Source organism: Cydia pomonella, chromosome 20, assembly GCF_033807575.1.
Source record: "Cydia pomonella isolate Wapato2018A chromosome 20, ilCydPomo1, whole genome shotgun sequence".
Lineage (NCBI taxonomy): Eukaryota > Metazoa > Arthropoda > Insecta > Lepidoptera > Tortricidae > Cydia > Cydia pomonella.
Genome location: NC_084722.1, coordinates 13,113,142 through 13,136,325, shown reverse-complemented (window position 1 = coordinate 13,136,325; position 23,184 = coordinate 13,113,142). Strand labels below are relative to the sequence as shown.

At 36.9% G+C, this 23,184-nt stretch overlaps 1 protein-coding gene across 1 annotated transcript; it reads right to left on the bottom strand.

Moving 5' to 3' along the window:
- Positions 1–1,566: 1,566 nt before the first annotated feature.
- LOC133529331 (uncharacterized) lies at positions 1,567–19,551 on the bottom strand. Its single transcript, XM_061867027.1, has 5 exons — positions 19,464–19,551; positions 18,007–18,171; positions 15,441–15,637; positions 2,499–2,646; positions 1,567–1,769 (listed from the first exon to the last, which is right to left on the bottom strand). Exons 1-5 carry the CDS (start codon positions 19,549–19,551, stop codon positions 1,567–1,569), a joined length of 801 nt encoding a protein of 266 aa, XP_061723011.1.
- Positions 19,552–23,184: the final 3,633 nt, after the last annotated feature.

Sequence of the window (23,184 nt, the reverse complement as noted above, 5' to 3'; positions counted from 1 at the left end):
CGAAACTTAGAGCTCGTTCCCACTATGTCGTCAGTCGCGACGATTTTTAATCGGATGTCGGCGCCTCTGTTCACACAAGTCGTCTGTCGGGACGATTTTTAATCGGGTGTCGGCGCATCTGTTCACACTAGTTGGCTGTCGGCCACGACCGCAGCTGGTGCCATTTTATTTAACGACAGTCAAACGAGGCTTCTGTACACGATGGACGTCGACGAAGCTTTTGTTGTGATGTATTATTTGCGGAGGAAACGAAAGACAGCTAAAGATAGAAGATATTGGGTGCACCCAATTCTGAGGGAAAGAGTTACTTTGGGAACATTTAACATACGTCTTTCCTCAACAAGTGAGATTAAAACTTCACAATTTATATTTAGTACAGCCATTACCAGCCATCAGACATCATGTGAACAGTGCCGTCCGACACGATTTTTTTCCGGACGGAGGGCTGACAAAACAAACGATATTTTATGTCAGATCCGACACAAAATCGTTATCGGACGAGTGTGAATAGTTTCATATAAAATGTTCTGCTGGTACGACACACGATAAAAAACCGTCCCGACAGACGACATAGTGGGAACGAGGTCTTAGCCCATTCAGAGCTAATCACGATACGTTGTTGTTTTGCCTATAAGAAGCATTTCCGCTACACACCGGAAAATCCAAGTTATCGGGTACTACATAGCGCTACGATCGCAGCTCAGCGGCGAATGCGTTAAATAATGATGGAAATAGTCACATGACTTTTCATGGCATCTGTTTCCCGGTACATTTTTTTTCGTTTGGCGTTTGTCGCTGTACGATTATAATCTTGGTCATTCTTGGCTAGGCCCCAGTACTACAAGTATGATCCACAAGTTCAATACGTAATTAAGTCTAAATAGCAATTTTATATTTAGTTTTTTCATTTATAAGCATATTTCTCCGTAGAACTACGAGCAGTGGCGTAGCGTGAACTAATCTAGCCGTGGGCGTAGTCGCATCTGCGAGGCCCTTATTTCAATGTGTATTCCCAAGATATTAAAAAGGGTTGGTTTCCGCGAGGCCCCTTTAAATGCCAGGCCCTGGACGAGGGCCCAACTGCGCCCACGCCTAGCTACGCCACTGAGTACGAGATTCAAAAATATAGATAGTCACACCTGAACGAAGATGTTAGAGTTACTTTTGGACCAAGAGCTTCTGTACTATAGCTAACATGGTGTCGTCCAATTTAATAAATAGGAAAGTCCAAAGCAAAAGAAGTGAAGAGCAAGTGCAAGCCTTTGACGAAGATCGGCGAATAGAACTAGACGATAAACGTGATGAGTTAAATGCCCTTAGCTGTCGTTTTCTGCTACAATAGGCTTCGTCAGCCACCACGAACGTCTCTCACACTAACCAGTACAAATCTAGTTGCCATGCCCGTAACCGGCCTGGACATATGATGATGTCAACTTGATATAGCCGCATTAGCTGCTGGTTAACCGTAGCCGAGGCCCCGTACACAGCTCAACCGACGAAGCCCCACTACCAACTATAGAAGATTAGTCACCTTGGTGCAGTGCAGTAGGCGCTGGTTGACCGTAGCTACGACCCCGTGCACAGCTCAACCGACGAAGCCCCACTACTGACTATAGAAGAATAGTCACCGTGGTGCAGTCGCAGTAGGTGCTGGTTGACCGTAGCGGCGGCGCTGTAAACAGCTAAAACAACGAAGCCCCACTGCAGCAGCGCCAGCAGGCCCAGACAGTTAGCCACGTAGTACGAGCTGTACATTAACATAATCGACCCTGTAAAATTTTATTCATTTTAGAAAAAATTGTGGTGTTTGATTTGAAGTCCCCTAAGTTGTCCACATTTAGTTAGCATCTATGATGATAGATTCTAACCTGATGACAAATGAGATCCCATCGGATCTAAAAGAAATAGAAGGAACTCTTAAACTGTTTAAGCACACCTTTAGTGATTATTAGGGATAAGTTCGGCTTTGTACATAACATTTTTTTTTGTTTTGGGCTGTCTGTTTTATGTTAACCTGTTTATGTGCAATAAAGTGACATATATACATACATTATTAGTGTATTTTTTTAAATAACTCGTAATTTTATTCTCGGAAAGCGACATTTGAAAAAATTAAAATCTTTAGTTTCAGGAAAATATTGGCCCATAGATAAATACCTTAATTAAAACTAGCATACATATTATTTTAAAATATATCTTAAAATTAAAATCACAATTATGGCTGCGATGCAGTTCGCAACCCCCTTACTTCTTATATCTATGGCAACCCCGCAGTGTCAGGGAGCCGCCCACGAAACCGCCGGAATGAACAGTCTTGAGTCAAGACTCTTGACACTCCTCGGCCAAAACTCATGAATTGATGATAACGAACATGATGGCATTTTATTATCAATTGTAATTTTTTATATAAATATTGCATATTATTGTTTTGTAAATACTTGAAAATCTTATTTTCTTCTGTGTTACCCGCTTTTGCTTTATATACCGTGTCCACTTACAATTGCATCCACGATTAATGAACAATTTCGTCAGGAGGTAGATCTGAGCAACCTGAATTATCATGGTGCTCATCAAAAAGCTAGTCACCGCGATGACGCCAATCTTCTCCATTTTTACGCATTTGGTATTATTTAGGTCATCATTGATCTGAAAAAAAGTAAACAAAATACAACTGTAGAAATATTACATACCTATATAGTAACTGCAGAAATATTGAGCGTAACCAATTGACAACATTTCATATTTTTAAGTGCTACTTTTTATTGTCTACATCGAAAGAACGCACTAATTTAAGGTACCCGTATTTTTTTTATTTTGCGTAAGTCCTATATTTTTGTCATAAAATCTATTTATATTGTTACTTGAAACAAAAGGGCGTATGTAACAAACGTCATTTGTGAGAATCGTGACGTCACGGATCTATTCAATTCAATTCAATTTATTTATTTGCAACCAAGTACAAAACACATACAACTTAATGCTAGGTGTACAGTACGTGGACCCTGATAGGGCGCAGCAAAACCTTATGGACTACATGAAACTAATTTTAATCTTATGGTATATAATGGCTATTAAAATATAATTACAATTCGAACTATTCCATAATTTAATAAACATTCCATAAAAGTATTTCAAAAAAAAAAAATTGATTGACAAAGAAAATACAAATAAAAATAAAATAAAAATGCTATTATAGTCATAGTTACACTGCATTGGAAAAAATAAATAATCATAGCATCAATAAAATTAAATAAATAACAAAATTAATGAAAAATAACAAAAAAAATATTAATAATAATTTTAAAAAAATCAGAATAATAAACTTTGGAATGAGAGGCGGACATATTTGAAAAAAAGATCATTAAAATCAAAAAGTAATGGGTAAATTTAGGTATTCATTTACACTATAAAAGGACTTTTCTATTAAATATGATTTTAATCTTTTAATAAACTTATTAGTGTTGTGCTAATTTTTTATATCAGTAGGTAGGTAATTTGTTAAAGATCTGTATTGACATTGAATAAGGCCCATTTCTATGCATCATTAATTTTGATGATGTTTGACGCAAATTATTTTTGTAGCGCGATTCATATCGATATCTGTTTCATACACTGGAAAAAACGTTGAATTAATTTACGTTTGAGCATAGACAACAGTGCGAGTGACATAACCTCAAACGTTAAAAATAAAATCACAAATTAACAAATGTCACAAACGTCAAAACTCAAGTCAAACGATGGTTTTCATCCCGTTTTCAATGACAATGACAATAAGTTCGTAGATTTAATACTTAACTGTAGTTTGTTCTGTACATAGTGTAGTGTTCATATTGTTTAATAGTTGTATGTAGTAGTCTATTAGTTAGTCGTAATTTGTATTTCTTTGCAGATCGGATACTCCACCGAACACTGTCTATGACCGTAATAATATTCATATACTAGCCGTGTCTTATCCAACCTCGACATTGGCAGAATCATCAACACCTTGATGGAGCCATAACACGAAAAATTGATTGAATGTCAACCCAATCGGAAGTCATTTTTTTGCTTGTAGTGGCAGAAGGAGCTGGGTGACGTCAATTTCCGTTTTAACTATTTTTAGAGATTTTTAATACAAAAATTCGTAAAAAAATATATAAAATTTATTTTTTTGTGATCTACAGGAGCCCCTCTCGTAATGGTTTTCGATTTAGGGATATTGAAAATTTTGAAATGTTGTCAATTGTATTTAAACTTTGTGTAGACAAGCCATATCGAAGAATGAAATTGTCGCAATCACTGAAGGACAAAGGCCTATATTGTTCCCGCGGGAGTTTATGGATTGTGAAAAATAAAGTTAAAAAGCTTTTGTTGATGAATACCAACCACGTAGGTGTAAATGAGTTTACTTTTCAAACACTGACTTTTATCATTTATTTTTATTGTTAATGTAAAAAAGAAATTGATAATTTCATAAGATAAAATAAGATAATTCTTTATTGTACAACCGTGTTACAGAGGTGTTATTTAATTACATGTGTAAGTTTCAACGGTAACCCAATTCGGGTATACAATATACACTTAAAACTAACTTAAAAGTAAGAAACACATTTCTATTAAACACATATCATATCATATCATTGTCGTCAAGCTCACCATACTTATTAACCTATCGAATGAGCTAATGCTTTTACGGATACTGGAAAGCGATATGTAAATGTACTACATACCTATGAGGCCTGGATGTTAGCGAGATGACGATATGAGTTGTGCTGGTGTCCGACTTTATTACCTACATATAACATGAGTATCACATGATTATCCACCTGGTTTCATGAGCTTAATAGTCGCCTCCAAACCTCCCCTTATAGCGACCCCATTCCTCACACAAAGTTTACCTTAAGTTCATATTAGCCTCACTGGATCACTGTTCACTCTGAGTACTGATAACGTTGGTCACAATATACCAGAGACACATCATTATTCTAATAACACCATAAGAACGTTCTTGACTTGATCTAAAAGCAAATATCACTGCCGCGTCGATTTGTTCGCACACAACCTCCTTTTTCCTACTGTCGTTCTCATCTACCCTCTCAACTTCCCTCAAAAAATCCCAATAACCTAGAAGCGGTTACTTAAACGTGACTACTAACGCCATCTACTCCATGACGTTGGCAAATATTAGCTGGTTCGCAATACGTTCGCGACAATCATATCATATCATATCCATCTATACAGAGTATACGGTATCATGACGAATATAATTCAAAGAAATCCTTTAGAGAGTAGAATTCATTCTTAATAAGCCATTTTTTTAAACTACGCATAAATTCTATGTCATCTAACATTTTTAATTCATCTTGAAGCTGATTAAAGACTCGAATGGCAGTAATATATGTGCTTTTATCGTAAGTTTTATTTTTGACTAGCGGCAGTTTTAAATATTGTACTTATATTGAGAGAGAAGGTTATCGCGGAGGGAAGCTAATGTTGTAAAGTAATTCTTGTTACTCTTAAGAAATTTACAGAGTTCGTATATATATAGCCGTTTATAATTTTCAATCGTGGCTGAATGCCGGATAGGGCTGTGCTTCGATGCCTAATCTGTCAACGAATGACAATATGCCTTTTTCCTACTGTCGTTCTCATCTACCCTCTCGACTTCCCTCAAAAAATCCCAATAACCTAGAAGCGGTTACTTAAACGTGACTACTAACGCCATCTACTCCATGACGTTGGCAAATATTAGCTGGTTCGCAATACGTTCGCGACACTCCCGCCCAGAAAGAAAATGCTACTCTTAATTGAAATTAGATGTCTATAGGCAAACATATAAATAAATCAACAATCAGATAATAAGCGCCGTCCATTCTCGAACCGCATGGTTCACCCTTTGCGTCGTGAATCGGCACGGCCTGAGACTTTGTGCAATTTCTGATGACGTTACAGAAATGTGCTGAGACACTGCGTTTCTGAGATCGATCCAATCGTGCATCTGGTCTGAGTTGCGTTGTGAGTGATCTGTCTTGAGCTGATAAAGAACAGGATTCTGAGTCTGGTCTGAGCATTCATCAATGTTTGTGCTGAGCCAACTAATAACAGGATCCTAAGACTGATCTGAATACTGATCAATTTCCGTGCTAAACTGATTGAAAGCAGGATCCTGAAACTGGTGTGAGCGTCCATCGATGTCTGAGCTGAGCTGAGTGGGATCACGGCTGCGACCTGTCATATTTGGTCCATTACTGGTCTCTCCGTCAACCCATGACCAATGTTATTTCCTACACTCCCGCGCGTACGGTTCTAGATTGCTCCGAGCAGTCCCTAGTTGCAATTTAGGTCACGAGAAGAGACCGCGTCATGCGGCCCATGTGTCAGAGAGTGGCACTGCGATCTGATATCAAATATCGGTATTATTAAACAGTGGGAACTCCGTTCGCGATAGGTCTATCCCAGCTATAACTACCATCTGTGATTCGCTCTGTCACTTTGTTACTTTGCTCTTTTGACATCGTTATTAACATAATAACCTATTTCACCACTTCAAGTGTCACAACTATTACTACAGCAGACGTAAACAACTGTAACTGTTTTGAACACTGCGACGACCGCGTAATCGAAAAGAACATACGTTTTTGTATGCAATGATAGTTACCACACAGACAAATGCGGCCGTCTTATCCGAACGGGTGTATGTAACCTAAATTCCAACTACTTCTATTTACTGTATATTACTCGCAGTAATCTACTATGTTAAGTATTCGCTTTAAATCTATTCGCTTATCCATTAAGGCCACTGTTGACATGTCCATCTCTGGGTGCACCCACTTCATGTCCGGCAGCCCTCCCCAGCCAAGGGAGAATCACACTATTTTTATATGTATAATCACAAATCAGAATGTAAAATAGAATCCATCTACAACTCGACCACACTCCTTTTTTTTATGCTAATTGGACATTCAATAGATGTATCAAATCAGGCTCCCACTTCGAACCGTCAAATCCAAAACAAGTGATGTGATATTCAAGGCACCTTTTCTTACCGTTCATTTCGATTTATGAAGCAGATATTGAGTCAAAATGAACTCTGTTTGTTTGTTTGCAAAGTGGTTTTTATTCTTCTTATCATTCTCTGGTGCGTTTATATCGCGCCTGGTGTGAAATAATCTAGTTTAAATATGTTGGGACAGTCAAGTTGTCAGCAACTGTTTTAAACTGTTTTATAGGCTTAAAGTATTATATCGCGTCCGTGATTTTATTCACGTCGATTTACGCATAAACATTTTTGCCACACTTTATTCTGTCTAAATTGAGCTATACTGATACCGCCTTTGGGGGGTGGATGCTGGCGAGTACCTCGGTATTAATTCAACGCATTCAAAATGCTTTTCTTTTCTGTTTCTTGCCGTTCTCACATCACACCATTTTTAAACCGTTATAACCTATTAAATATGTCTGCCAGACCTACCTTGCACTTTGCATCATTGCTTTTTGGAGTCATTCGCGATTAACAGCCGTCTTATCTATTTGAAAAACTTAAGATTTCGAAGGGTCATATACGTGGTGTCCTCAGGCTTAACGGCACGCAACACAGTAAGTCCGCTTTTCGTGGCAGCTTTCGATATGTTTACTCTTTGATTACATCCCCGTGCACATGCATCAGTCCTGCTAAGGATGGTAGTAACAGCAATACATATACTGTACATCCGAGGTACCGATCCATCTTCCTCATTCCGATCAAATCTTAAATTAAGCAGAATATCGCCAGTCTTCCGCACCACAGTGTTTTAACTGCTGTGTCCATCAAATTTACCCACTCTGTTTCTTTTATTCATGAATAATCACTTCACAACTTTAACAACCATGCGAGACATATAGATGGGTACTCAGTAGCAAATTCTCAACGTGTGCCAATTAATAAAGAATACAGTGGGTGCGGTGTCTGTATACTCTTTAAGGCTTTGCGCTTTATTGACTTCGCATTCGCAAAGGCTTTTGATTTCTTCAACTGGAGTAAAATGTTCAGAGTTATGAGAAATGGGGATACCGCAACACGTAATCCTTTTATAGTTGAACGAGGAGTGCAACTGTTCACTGAGATCTGTGAATAGACAATGAGTATTGGAAGGTTGTGAGGGTGATGTCCAAGTTGGTGGCCAACTAATCAATAATCTCAGTTTTGCAGATGACATGACTATATTAGGTTAAGTGTCTGTGGAAAATGAATTTCGGTTCTGCTACAAAATATTTAGTATGACAGTAATGAGTCCATTTTCAGGATCCAGATCCATACCTTAGGATTTATAGAAATGAGACGAAGATGATGCATGTCGATCTTCCTGGTAAAATTGAGAGAATCAATGAATTGCACGATCTTGAGGCAAGTTGTTGATTTACTTGGTATCTTAAATAAGTGACGATGGCATCTGCGACTAAAAGGTGATCAGAAGAGCTCATATGGCCAAAGCTGCGGTGAAACGACTCGCCAGGATATGCATATGGAATAACATAAAACAAGGATCAGACTAATGCGGGCGCCTTGGTTTCTCGATCATATTCTTTACATGTCCGAAACCTAGACCATTGAAACTGAAACCCATCATAGGACAGATGCATTTGAGATATGGTGCTGGCGAAGAATGCTTGAACGTTAGTACGGTACAACTGCTTCAACTCTTGCCAAACTCGACATCACCGAGGTTATCCACTGTTTGTACCCATAGCGTTCTTAGTTTCTTCGGCTATCGAGGCCGAACCAAGAAAGGAAGAGCCAAGGAAGCGTAGGGATGGACGTATGGTCACACGGCGTTGGGCGAACAGAATAACATTAAAGATAAATCCACATTACAGGCTAGCATACACCGCCCAAGAAAGAGCGGCTTCGAGTGCACTGGTGAAGAACCACACAGGACAGGTGTCCACAGTGACTTATGACGATACGGCAACGAATAAGACTTTGATAAATCTGTCTTGTGACTATTGCTACTGTAGGAGTCGTACATAAAACAATTACGGCTCCTCTTCCCGCAAAATACCGTAAAACTAAGTTATTCAGAACCATATTTTATATTAAAGATTGATACTTTCTGAGCAGTAAAAAATATATAACAATCTACAAGATATGACCGACGATATATTTTTCTGGAAATCTATTTTAATTTACACAACTATATTTCTTTCAGTTAGATCGATATTACTTCTGCAAAAATATGGAACTTTACAATCATTCTCACAAGACACTATAAAATGATTAGGTTTTCTTGCTTTTTGCAATTTCATAAAACTATGCCTCAATTCCTAAAAACAATAAGCCTAAATTCCGCCTAGATTCCTACCATTACCCCCCTCTGCGGAGGCAGTGCGAGGCAAGTCGTATTGCTAGACGGACCTGTGCTGCATTGCACGCGCGAGCAAGCGATATTCTATTTCGAACGCATAGCTCTGCGCGCTCGATCTTTTGCAGCGGGTGGTGCGGTAGAGGTATAAAGCTCCGCCCACACGCGCGAGGTCATTGGCGTCGAGTGCAGCCTTAACACTACGATATTTCACGGCAATATTAAAATGACATCTGATTCTAATTGTGATTATGATTCTTGGGATCATAGTGTAGCTCCAGTCTGCATTTCAATCCGATTAAATCTGATAAACAAGCTAACAAGCTTAGGTATCCCGATCAATAATTATCAATAATTATTTGGCTTATGATTAATCTCTTCCTTTTAAAGGTTTAATGGTCTGAGCTTTTGCATACTAAAATAATTAATAATAAAGTCCTTTTTATTGTTTCTAAAGATGATATTATACAACATAGATGATATTATATCTGAATTCCTTCTGTCATTACATTTATTAAAATAACACAATACTTGAGAAATTCTGATCTTATTCAAAAATGTATCCACCATGGTCTTCTACCGCCTTTGTAATTATTACTATGAGTATGAAGGTTGGAGGTACTTAATATGTACATCTACGACGAGTAGACTCGATTGAGTTGACATCTACTGCTCGATTCCACTTTCATTTAACAAAATTAAAATAGTCATGCATGGCTAGTGACTATTCTTTAAATTATCTACCACTCCCTTACCTGTTTTTATTCGAATAAAATAGATAATAAAGAAACCACTAGCCCATTCAATTAGTATGCCTTTCATTTGAAGTCTTCTCAATAATAATATATTTTAATATTTTTAACCCTAGGTTTGGGTCATCGCATGTACATGACATAGATACATACACAATTCTGAAGTTAAGTTAATATTTATCTAATTAGTTTATATCAAATCGCTAATCTGTGACTGTCCACACTATGAATCAATGGTTTAATAATAATAGGAAGTCCTTATACCTATAGGGTATGGCTTAGGTGCAAACATATTATAATAGCCTGGTGGCTTATACTAAACAGTTTTGCCTTTGCAATTTACTGTTATCCAAGTTGATATTTACTGATTCTCTGATGACAATCTCTAGATTGGAATGTTAATTGGGGTTGAATCAAGATACTGTGCTGAGTTACATGAACAGAAAAAGTAAGTGAATATTATTTAAACATAATATATTCGGCAGTTCTTTATTCGTTTACAATCCTTTTAGCCGTTTATTTTTCAGGACAGCAATATCATGCATGCCAACTGTTAAATCTAGCGAGAGCCCCATTATTGGCAGTTTGCTGGTGCCATTGGAGTGGCTGCGCGATTCTGATTGGGTCTCAATGAGGGTCCTGGTCCTTTGAGTTTGGGTAGCCATGTACATATTATGACATCAAATTGTAATCTGATTTCAAGTGCCTCCTGCATTTTCACTAAGGCACGTTACAGGTTACTACATCTAAATGATACCTATAACTTCTAAGAAACCAACCCGTACCAATACCTTACAACTGTAACAACAAACAACAATGAGGCAAGACATTCCTTAACATCTCTTATGTTATGAGTGGTTCTAGTCCTTCAAACGAAGTGAAAGGGTTAATTTCGAATTTTGAATTACACGCAATGCGAATGCTTCTGATTTTAGCTTAGTGAAAATATGGATGCGCAAAACATACGATTATAATAGCCTAGTTTGGTTGTTTAGAAGATATTGCTCTTCAGCGATAAGACCGCTTGTTGTGCACCATAGTTTGAGTTATGTGCTTAATCTGTATGTTATTTTCGTTTTTATATTGGTGAGCAACAAAGAATATTTGTACTGTATTATTTTATTAATCTTGATAAAATAAATTTTGTTTCATTCTAAGAGAATATTTATGGATCATATAAGTATAACGAACGAATGTTAAATCTGGTTCCTACCTAATACGTTAAACATGATACATTCGTTTTCTAAAAAGACACACAGTATAAATTGTTTCCATACACCACGCACACTTGCGCGCACGACGAGTCAAATCAGGGCTGAGCTGATAATTTGTGATAAAGTGGATATTCTGCAAGCAATGCGTGTTATACAAAAGCATCATGATTCATAAGAGATTATGGTCCTTTTCACAAAATATTATAAACACCAATATAACTAGATCCCGAAGTTACATAAAATATACCAAATCGGAGGTCAGACCTAAACTGGTTTGTAAGCAACAACAGTCGGCAAGGCATTATATCAACTATCCGCATGATAAATAAACTTCAAATTTGATACTATTAACTATAACAACTATTCCGCCAAACAGAACAATGAATGTGATATTTTGATTCATATTATTTTAATATTAAAATGTTAATTATTTTGTTAATGAATTGTTGATCAACAGCATGATTTGAATCTGTGATAAAGTCGCTGTTTGAAAGGATGCATCCTGGGTCACAACACAAATTGACCAGCAAATTTTAATTCAAAATGTCGTAAATGTTTATTAGTGCATGATTTTATTTAATTTATATAAAAAAGATTGGTCAGGCAACTAAATCTAAACACGTAGGTAAAGTGCCTTGTCCCCTACATAATCAAATATAAATATCAAAATTAACATAACGTATAGGTACCTAAATATAGATTATAGTTAAACCTCTTGTTCAACTTAAACTTAGGTTTGAGCAGTTTGACCTGTTAGGTATGAGCAGGTATGGTAATGGCACCATTCATAGGACATTTAAGAGAACAATTGGATAATTGCTGACACTTCACTGATAATTGAAAAATTTTCTACCGCTTTGGGCGTTAAAATTTGAGTTGAATGTCCTTTCACCTTTTATTATTTTCGACATGTTTAATGAAATATGTAGTTAGGTACTTGGTTTCAATATAATGAAATGTGAGACTTAAGAGTTCTAAGGCTCTTGTTGAAGGTAAAATGTCACTAAGTCAGTGTTTAAAAACTGATGATAAATACTTGTTTTATAGGATTTATAGTAAACACGAATTACGAATGTTTACTGAGACCTACCTGATTCATAAATGATTACTGATTACCTTTTATTATTCAGTAGAGATAACTATATTTTCTGATGTGACAATCTTTGCCACTCTCTCATTCTTTTAACATAGAAATGTTGAATCTGTTTAGTAACGTCACATATAATCATGAGCGTAAAAGTAAAATCTTGAGCGTTGCGAGTGTTTCAAGGCACGTGAGTTGAAAACTAACTTTGCTGCTCTGGTAAAACACAAACATTTTTATCACATCAATTAGTGACAAATACTGGTTCTAAAACATAAAAATTTAAATATTTATATCATTCAAAACCATAACTTGAAATTCCATTCCACTGCTTATAGCTGCTATAGGGCTAATAAACACACTGTTTTCAAAGATTAAAGAGAGCTTTTTAATTCAGACTACCCTTTCTCGCAAAATATTAATAATCGTGAAAGTATGTATTTATATATCTGCTTTTTATAAACTATGTTATGATACCTACTGACACTTGCAATCTCTTGTATATCAAAGAGCAAGAATGTTCAGTTAAAATGTATGTAGGTACTCACTCAATTGCCTATGTGCTCAGGTGAACCACTAAAATTCGCCTGCTGAATACCTTTTTGGTAGAAATAATATAAATATGGGCTTCATGGTTGAAATAAAACATTAAATTGAATTAAATAAACCAAATATTGTGGCTCGTTAGTTGTAGTTAGAGATAAACATATGTTACTTTTGATGATGATAACAGTGCATGTGAATAAAAATTCCCAGCATGCTCCACCATGTCGTCAAGCTCACCATACTTATTAACCTATCGAATGAGCTAATGCTTTTACGGATACTGGAAAGCGATATGTAAATGTACTACATACCTATGAGGCCTGGATGTTAGCGAGATGACGATATGAGTTGTGCTGGTGTCCGACTTTATTACCTACATATAACATGAGTATCACATGATTATCCACCTGGTTTCATGAGCTTAATAGTCGCCTCCAAACCTCCCCTTATAGCGACCCCATTCCTCATACAAAGTTTACCTTAAGTTCATATTAGCCTCACTGGATCACTGTTCACTCTGAGTACTGATAACGTTGGTCACAATATACCAGAGACACATCATTATTCTAATAACACCATAAGAACGTTCTTGACTTGATCTAAAAGCAAATATCACTGCCGCGTCGATTTGTTCGCACACAACCTCCTTTTTCCTACTGTCGTTCTCATCTACCCTCTCAACTTCCCTCAAAAAATCCCAATAACCTAGAAGCGGTTACTTAAACGTGACTACTAACGCCATCTACTCCATGACGTTGGCAAATATTAGCTGGTTCGCAATACGTTCGCGACAATCATATCATATCATATCCATCTATACAGAGTATACGGTATCATGACGAATATAATTCAAAGAAATCCTTTAGAGAGTAGAATTCATTCTTAATAAGCCATTTTTTTTAACTACGCATAAATTCTATGTCATCTAACATTTTTAATTCATCTTGAAGCTGATTAAAGACTCGAATGGCAGTAATATATGTGCTTTTATCGTAAGTTTTATTTTTGACTAGCGGCAGTTTTAAATATTGTACTTATATTGAGAGAGAAGGTTATCGCGGAGGGAAGCTAATGTTGTAAAGTAATTCTTGTTACTCTTAAGAAATTTACAGAGTTCGTATATATATAGCCGTTTATAATTTTCAATCGTGGCTGAATGCCGGATAGGGCTGTGCTTCGATGCCTAATCTGTCAACGAATGACAATATGGCGGACAAATGTTTGAAATGTCACCGTATTAAGAATTATTTCGCTTGAAATGTAGTTTCTTTCACTACAAATGTGTTGAAAAACCTTGTGTAAGAATAATGCAAAATAGAGTCTTTAATGCACTCTAGCCTGCGGCTGTCGTGCATCTAAAGACCTCATTTGCTAAATTTCACTTACCCCTCTCATTGTATAATCTAGGTACTATTGAACGCGAACTGTAGAGATGTATTTCTCTTTGGAATTTTGAGGGGGGCAGATATTTCTGGCACGTTGTTTGAGGTCCAGGCTAAGTTTGGAAGTGCGTTAATTTTTTGTACGTTTAAATAAGATAAAAAGTAATCGATACGTTCTCTCAAACATGATATTGCCGATTTTTAGAAGAAAGGTTCATATTTTTAGTTTTTGTGCATAATTCGTTACAATTTTTTAAGTGCATTTTAGACCTATTTTCGTGAATACTTTCTATCGAGCGAAAGCCAAAAACTCAGGATTCGAATCGATACAGTCCCTCGAGAAAGGTCTCATGATTAAATTTATGGCAGTCGTATTGTGTTCCAGAAAAGCGCTACGGTTTTTTAAAAACTCTATTTTCTGAACCTAGAATAGAGCGAAGTGGAAGGAGAAAAGTAGGAAAGCGGAACCCGTCAACGTGCGGGACAAACGTTTGTATTCCTTTAATTATCTCGTTGCTTTCAATTTTTATTTGTATTATTATTAGTTTAGTTTTAATGTTTAAATGTATATAAGTACTTGGTTATAGACAAAATAACATTTGCCAAACGTGTTTACCTGTCAACCGGCTGAGGCATAATTGGATATAGCACAATATGAGTATGTTATTGGTCGCCACGATACAGGCCTGCCTAGTGGTTATAACTTTGATTGTAATAACTTTTGCTTAATTTTTTTTTCTTTTTTTTTTCATGATGATGATGACGTTTTCTGAACCTACTGCACCTTAAGAGGGAGGTATAGCACGTGATCGTCCATACAAAAAAAGAAACCGTTTTTCCATTTCTAAATATGTTCCATTCTTCATGATTTTTTAGTATGTTATTGACACAATGAAAAACTAGGTTTACAGGTTTTCCTTTTTTTTATTTACAAAACTTTTTTTTTTTCAAATTAGCGAAACCTATAAACTTAGAATATATTATTATGCTGAAGCGATCTACATCAAAACCAGTGATTTGTAAAGATTTAGTTAGTGGACAACGTTTTCCCCGAAATGCAATTTCATACAAAAATTACCGTTACTTCGTTAGATTCAAAAAGCTATTCTTCCCTCTTAACCCGCTACTATTGATGCTGCCCTCACCTTATGCAGCTCCCTCAGTAACTTTATGAATTTCTTCATCCGGGCGGAGCCGCGGTACACGGCCAGGCTGGCTATGGCGAGCACCAGGCCGAGGTCGGAGATCCATACGCAAGCTGTCACGGCGGACTCGCCCACGTGGATACGCTTGCTTGGATCTTCTCGGAAGTCTCGAATTATGGCTGCTAGGCCTACGAGATCTGAAAATAATGCTGTTTATAGAAAAAAGATACTAAAACCTGGTCTCGATTATATATAAGTGCGAATCCACACGTATCAGGTCTCATCAGAGGCATCAGCGGAATCCGTTTGAGAGACACAACTTGCATTTAATGAATTAGCTTCCTTAAAGTCTCGCGCATGAGAGGCCTGTGCCCAGCAGTGGGACGTATATAGGCTGAATTATTATTATATTATATTAAAGTGGTTGCAGAATATGAAGTGGTAAGTTATTTTATTAACAAAACTTTAGTGAGACACAGATTAAATATATTAAAGCGTAAATTCGTATCCGTCGTTCAAATAACGCAGTGTTGTGTGCAACTCCTTTGACAATTATTACGATCACGACTGTAGTTTCTCGCCTCCCCTGCCGCTGCCGTCGACTGCACCGAGTCATCGGTCGCAGATAGCAGCCCGCAGCCTGCGTCAGTCCTCCAACACGCCGCCTATGATGCTACTTGGTACGGAGTGAAACATGTCGAACAATTTACGTGAGTGACCTATTTTATATATTTAAAAAGAGGTAGGCTGCTGAAACTGATGTCATATCCTCTATAAAATGGGTGATTTGACGTGCGTGCGTGCGGCTCGATGACCTTTTTCGCTCGTGTGTCAGCCTAAGTATGCGTACTTTAAAGTCGCCGAATAAGTTCGTTGGCAATCTAGCATGCTTGAAATTTTGCTCGTAGCGCGCCTCGGCTCGTAGCCACCATTAGCTCCACACAAAAGAACTGTGCCCCATTTAAAGGTGGTTTTGGGCCATGCGCGTGCAGAACTAAATTGTATACTAATAAGAAGTACTTAATTAGTACAATATCAATCTAGTGTCTTTTTATCCTTGCGTTGAATGCGTGAGGTTTTAGAGGAGGTCCAACTGTATGACTCTAAGACACCAAAAATTTCGTTTCATTAAAAAAATTCCTTTTCAGTACCTATTATTAAAGTATCTCAAGTCTTCTTGCATCCAGGGCACCTCCTCGTGGTGACGGTGGTAACGGTCAGAAGTATGATTTTGACCGGCTAAGCCCCTGGATGCGAATTACGCCGTCATGGCAAGAAAATTAAAAGATTCGATGCGTTGTGATGCCTCTGGAGTCCGCCCTGGAGGGGAAGAGATGCAAGCGGCGGATGCATCAGAAGGAAATGGTCAGCTTCTGGTGCGGGGACACCCCGAAAGGCAGTAGCCTTAGCGAAAAACTTATTTGTATTTCTTGTGGAGTAAATCTTATAAGAAATAGAAAACGTTTGCGAACATATACTCTTTCTGGTTCTGAAATAAATGAAGAAACCTATGAATATTTTCAACAACTTCCATCCAGTAGTAGTCGTTCCTTAAGTCCAAATGATTGCGTTTGTCAGAAATGTTGGCAAAGATTTATTCGAAAAAGACAATCGAAAAATAACGATAATATTGAAATACAATCTATCGAAGAAAGTTCTGAAGAAACAAAAAATCTTATCAGACTTGACATGTCAAGAGCATCCAGTACAAAATTTCAATGCATTTTCGGCTGTCATTCAGGACGGTTCCGGGTATCACAGCAGACAAGAGCCTGTATTGAAAGACTTTCGATTTTATATTCCTCAAGATGCAATTTTTATTTTTCAACATCCTGTAAACTGAGGCGCATTCGCTGAATGGCACTAAAGATATTTTTCTGGACATATACTCCTCTGAAGTAAAACACTGATATAGAAATTATCGCTGCACGCCATATGGCCCAAATCGGGACATGGTTCTTTCCTCCGTTGACGACAAAGTGACGATCGAAAGTGTGTCACCGACATCGCGCCGAGTATGTTCGTGAAACTTAAAATTCGCGTACTTTAAGTTCGGACGAGCATCACCCACCGGTCGTGCTTTGGAATTATAAAAAAATGTCAGGTCAGCCGTGAAGCTGAGGAGAGCTCAACAAGTCAACAAATCAGAACTAATCACTTCTTAAACGACTCCGACAAATAAGGCACCTACCTGTCTCAAGAACTGACTGTCTGTCTGTGTCTGTCATCAAGAACGCCTAGACTCCGTCTTCAACCATAGAGTAAAGATATTCTTCAATATCATATTTACATAGAAATTTTATATTATTGATGACATACCACACTTTGTCATTGCAAATACCATATAGAGTTAGCTTGGTACGGAGGCAAAAAGAATGTTCCATCAATCACCGCCCTCTAGAAAACCGCGCCATTTTGTTTACATAGACAACGTTCTAGTGACGTCATTCAACCTCTGTATTACGGCCGCTGTATATGACGGCACCGCATCCTAGGACGCCAGAACTCAACTGTTGTTTAAAATTATTTTATTGTGTACAGTTTCTTAAATAGCCTCAGTACTCACTAAGAACAGTCATGAAGACGCGGTTGAAGATGTCAAGCGGCGGCGACACCGCTATACGCCAGTCGGCCTCCGCGGCGGTGCAGCGCAGCGGGGCTACTCCTGAGCATCTCGATATGCGAAGCACCAGCGATAGCGCGCCGCCCACCAGGCACTCTGTAGGGGGACCTAGGAAACAAAGTTAGAGCTTGTAAAGTTAGGATTTATAGAGTTAAACGGTTAGGAGTAAAAGTCCTGGTATTAAGAGATCTGATGACTTTTTAGTGTGAAAACTATAGGCGCATGTAAGTCTTGGTGGCAACACTTTACATGAAATGTTTTTGGTGGGATTTCATTTCTTTTTGTAAGATGCCTTTTGGGTTCTTTTTCAGGTTGAATAATTTGCGCTTCGGCTATTTCTGTTTTAAAGCCTATTCTCTTTCAGTCTTTCTTTTCATTGGTTATTTTTTATTATTTTCAATAAAGGATAAATCAGGGTGATATTTTGATCTATGTAAGTCAATCATATTCAACTACAGCGGACTGCGGGCTAAGCACGGTCGCATTTTTATCGCCTGTCACCATGCCTGTCACGTTCTAACAGGTATGTAAGTGCGAAAGTGACAGGCATTGTGACAAATGATAAAAATGCAACCATGCTGCCACCGCTGTTGTGCTTTGATACAGCCAGTGGACTCCAATCAAATTAGTGACCCTTGAAAAAGCTACGTAAGTCCCAATGTTCCATAACATGAACAACAAACATACCTAACTTTAAATGCCACCTCGAAATTAATTTATTAAGAATATCAAGAAATAGAAAAAACAGGAACAGTCACCCGACTTTGAAATCACACGATGGGGTCCAACCCTCGATTGCAATGAAACTATATATTTATACAAACTTCTAAATTAGCTAATGTTGTATTTATTACAGAGACTACATTTTTATGACCACGCAGAACTATCAAGCATTAACTCAATATTTTGAGACGTAAATATACTTTCAAAGTTCACAGAGGTAAGAAAAATCTTGGTATCTTACATTATATACTTAGGTAAAACACGTCTTGCATGTGTGAGTGAAGTGATCGAATAGGAAATATTACGCAAAACTCTGCGGAGGGGGAGCCAATAGCACATTCAGAGGGTTTACTGCGAAATACGAAAATCGAAATTTCTTTATATGCCTCTTTATCACTCTTTTATATTCGAACGCTAGAGAAGCAGATAACGAAATTTATTTTTTTGTTTTTCGCGGTCCCTTTAAACAAACCATCGTGATGCATCAATGTCATATTTTATTCGCAAGTTCTCTCTCTGTGAAAGTTTTCAAAAACTGTGCGCTAGAGCTGCACTCTGGTGGCAGAACATTGCAGTAATACTATTAGAATAGACATTCCATTTTTGAATTTTTGAAACGTAACGTATGGTTTGGAAACTCATTAGTTGCTTGAGTTAAGAAGCCAAATTTCACCCACTAAGTTTATCTGTTATTGTGGCGCAGTCGGGAAACCCTCCATGTCCAAGCGCGGCGTCGCCACTGTCGCCAGTTAGAATCTCGGACATCTGTGTGAGAATGTTTTTTGTTTTTTTTTACCTATTTCATTTTTTTGACTGACCAAGCGACTGCGGAGCGCGAGTTCACCTTGAACAAAAATGATTTCTTATTAAATATTATTTTTTATTACGTGTTTTTTTATTATTATTTTAGGTCGCATTACTGTTTTTCGTGTAATCTTGTAAGCACATTCGAAGTAATTACGCCAAAAAGTATTCACTTTCTAAAACGTTCTAAAAGTTTTACTTACATGTCGAAAGATGGCAGTAAAATTACGTCACCGCAAAGTTTTCTTTGACAATACACCTCTATTTCAAATTATCTTTATTTATTTTATTTTACTTTATTGGGTACACTTAACAGAAATCGTACAATATCATGAAACATACAATGCATATCATGGCTTAGAAACTAGCACGAGATCCAAAACAAGTGTACACAGCATGCTTTACAAGTAAGCGCAAATGTTACAAATTAATTTAACTCATACCTTATCAACAAATAACTATCTAAATATCACAATATAACTTTACATTATTGAGAAAGTTTACGACAAGACACAGTGGCAATATTATAGAGGGCGCTACTTGGCTGCTTTACGTGAACCCGGTTCAAATCAGCACTTTGTTTTTTAGGGTTCCGTAGCCAAATGGCAAAAAACGGAACCCTTATAGATTCGTCATGTCCGTCTGTCTGTCCGATTATGTCACAGCCACTTTTTTTTTGTTAATAAACAACAATCGGAGCGGAGCGGAGTTTTAGGGTCGTCAACGTGCATGTAACTCCTCTGGAGTTGCAGGCATCCATAGGTTATGGAGACTGCTTACCATCAGGCCGTATGCTTGTTTGCCACCGACGTAGATTACAAAAAAAGGTCTATAAGTCACGGGACCATTCCTTTGTTAATTTGTTTGTTTTCAGGTTTGTAGGTATTTTTAGGTATCCCCATTTTAAGGAGCTGCAGGGTGAAAGCTGCAGATTTCTCATGACCACATGTGTAAGAATCAGAGATCGGAAAAATTAGCGTCATTGCTCGCAATAATGTGGATATGACTCAAAAGTGATTAAAAAATTAATCATTTAATTATCAGAAAATTAAGAAAAATTACTGATTAATTTCTTTTATAAATCTACATTATAAGAAATCTTTGTATTATTTATTGACTAGAAAAGAAAGAATCAAAATTAAATCTTAGGTAAGAAATTAAATAAACGCTGCCAGCCTTCTGGGTACCATAATGCATGAAGGTGATCCGGGGAGCATTTTTTATTTATAAGTTTATTTTAGTTCTATTATATTTTAGTTTTAATATTAATAATTAGTTTATTTATTTTGTTCGTTTTTTTAGTTATATACTATGTTACTTGATTAATAAATACATCCATTAATTGTACAGAAATAAACATAAAACAGTTCGAATTGAAAAAAAAATTATTATTTTTTTAATCAATTTTGGAGTTATGTCCACATTATTGCGAGCAATGACGCAAATTTTTCCGATCTCTGGTTAGAATACAGACCCGTCTCTACATGCCAAATTTCAGCCTTCTAAGACTTCAGGAAGTAATCTATCTTTTCTATGACACGGATTTCATATGACTCGGACAGTGAAAATTAAGGTATCTATAAAAACTAAAGTATAATAGATAGCCTAATAAAACTTGGTATTTTTGATAAATCTACTGACTACATAGAACCTTGAAAACGTTAGCTCTCTAGCGTTATTCAAACTGAAACTACGAGGATCCGAAAATACGACGAATCGTGCCGAGAAAAGATAGGCACTGCATTTGGCCCTTTGTCTCGTCTTGGCGGGGGCACGGCCGTGCCCCCAGATAAATAAATATCATAGGACATTACTACACAAATAGACTAAATCCCACGGTAAGATTAATAACACTTGTGTTGTAGGTACTTAAAGACAATGATATATTATATAATATATACATATGTATAAATACTTATAATTAAAAACAAGTACAATAAAAAAACTTATAAACAACTACTAAAATGAAGGATTAACTAAAAAAAAACTTATACTCACCTATCTTAGGTCCCCTAGATCTGACCCCTGCGGAAGGGTGCCCATAAGACTGGTCACATTCCCACGTTACACCCACACGGCCTAGGAATGAGCCAGCCCTAGGGTCAACCGTAGTCTCAATCAGCCTTTTTTTAGGCTCTGGAAAAGTTAAATAAATATAAATACTTAAAAACATAAAACAAATCCATGGCTCAGGAACAGATATCCATGTTCATCACGCGAATAAATGTCCTTACCAGGATTTGAACCCGGGAGCATCGGCTTCATAGGCAGGGTCACTACCCACTAAGCCAGACAGGTCGTTAAAAAGACGGGTCTTTTGAATGTTAAGTCGGTATACCTTGGCCTTGGAGGTTAATTTTGGTCTTTGGAATTAATTCGATACAGGTTTATTTATTGTGTTGAAATTATGATGTATCTTTTGTTGATTTTAGCTGGCCATTCTCGTTTTTATATTTTTTATTATATGTGCTGAATGTGTCGGCCAAAGTTACACTATAGTCAGGTCATTGTAACCCAACTTTAAGGTACTTATTCAAATATTTTTAAACCAAAACATTTTCATACTTGTAAATAGTATTATATAAATCTAAATATTTATACATTATTTGTTTCAAAAAATACATAAACCCAAGATAACTCATATACCTATGCATAAGTAAGCCGGTTAATTGCCACCTTCCAAAATATGTCAAATTCCACCTAATTGCGTATCCCAACACACATAAAATAAAATGTTAATATCTAACTCCACACAAAAACACCAGTCATTCAAAAAACCATACCACAATACGCGTAACTGCTCTGCTTTTCATTCTCCTGAAATGCCGTTGATTTCATGATTTACCGTAACAAAAGTTCATTTATTTTTTACATTCAATTCCCTTCATATTCTTACGCGTGATAATATTATACGAGAGCCTTTACACTAAGTTTCAAAAAGTCGTAAGTCGCAAACAGTGTCATATAAATAAAGATACCTCTTATCTCTGTTATCTGTCTTATCGTGTTCGGGCGGAGTACACTGAAGTCAGACGAGTGATTTACCGCGGAAGCTTTAATCGACTGACGACTTAACTATACACACGGCCGGGTTTTATATCGGACTGTACCCCAGCATCAGCTGGGGTACAGTCCGATATAAAAATACCTGACCACGTTAAGTTTTCATGCCAAGTGTTGCGTCAAGCATGGAGCTACGAAAGTGGAGGACGTGCGCAAAATCACATTTTCATACAAATGTTAAACTCATTTTCCTCTCTGGATATTAACATTATTGGAAATCAATTTCAATTTCAATTTTCAATATTTATTTGCAACCAAAGTAGATTACAGTAGACAAATGCAACTTAATGCTAGGTACATACATATCTACTAGGACCCGGATAGGGCTTAGCAAAATACAGAATATTCCTAATCTAGATTTCATACATACATAATTCATTTATATTTTTAGGTAAACTAAAATTATTCGTTAAAACTCAAATAAATCAAAATGAATGACGCACAATTCACTACAATTACGGTAATAATAATGGTAAAACATTGTTAAAATAAATTAGTAAAACATCTGTATAAAGCATTGGTAAAATTGTC

Bases quoted from the DNA above. Each gene is read 5' to 3' on its own strand.
- LOC133529331 (XM_061867027.1), bottom strand. From the start codon at position 19,551: ATGTCCGAGATTCTAACTGGCGACAGTGGCGACGCCGCGCTTGGACAT. The intron at 15,638-18,006 runs GTGAGTACTGAG...CATTATTTTCAG, and splicing joins CGTCTTCATGACTGTTCTTA to ATCTCGTAGGCCTAGCAGCC. The intron at 2,647-15,440 runs GTGAGGGCAGCA...ACTTTTTTTCAG, and splicing joins TACTGAGGGAGCTGCATAAG to ATCAATGATGACCTAAATAA.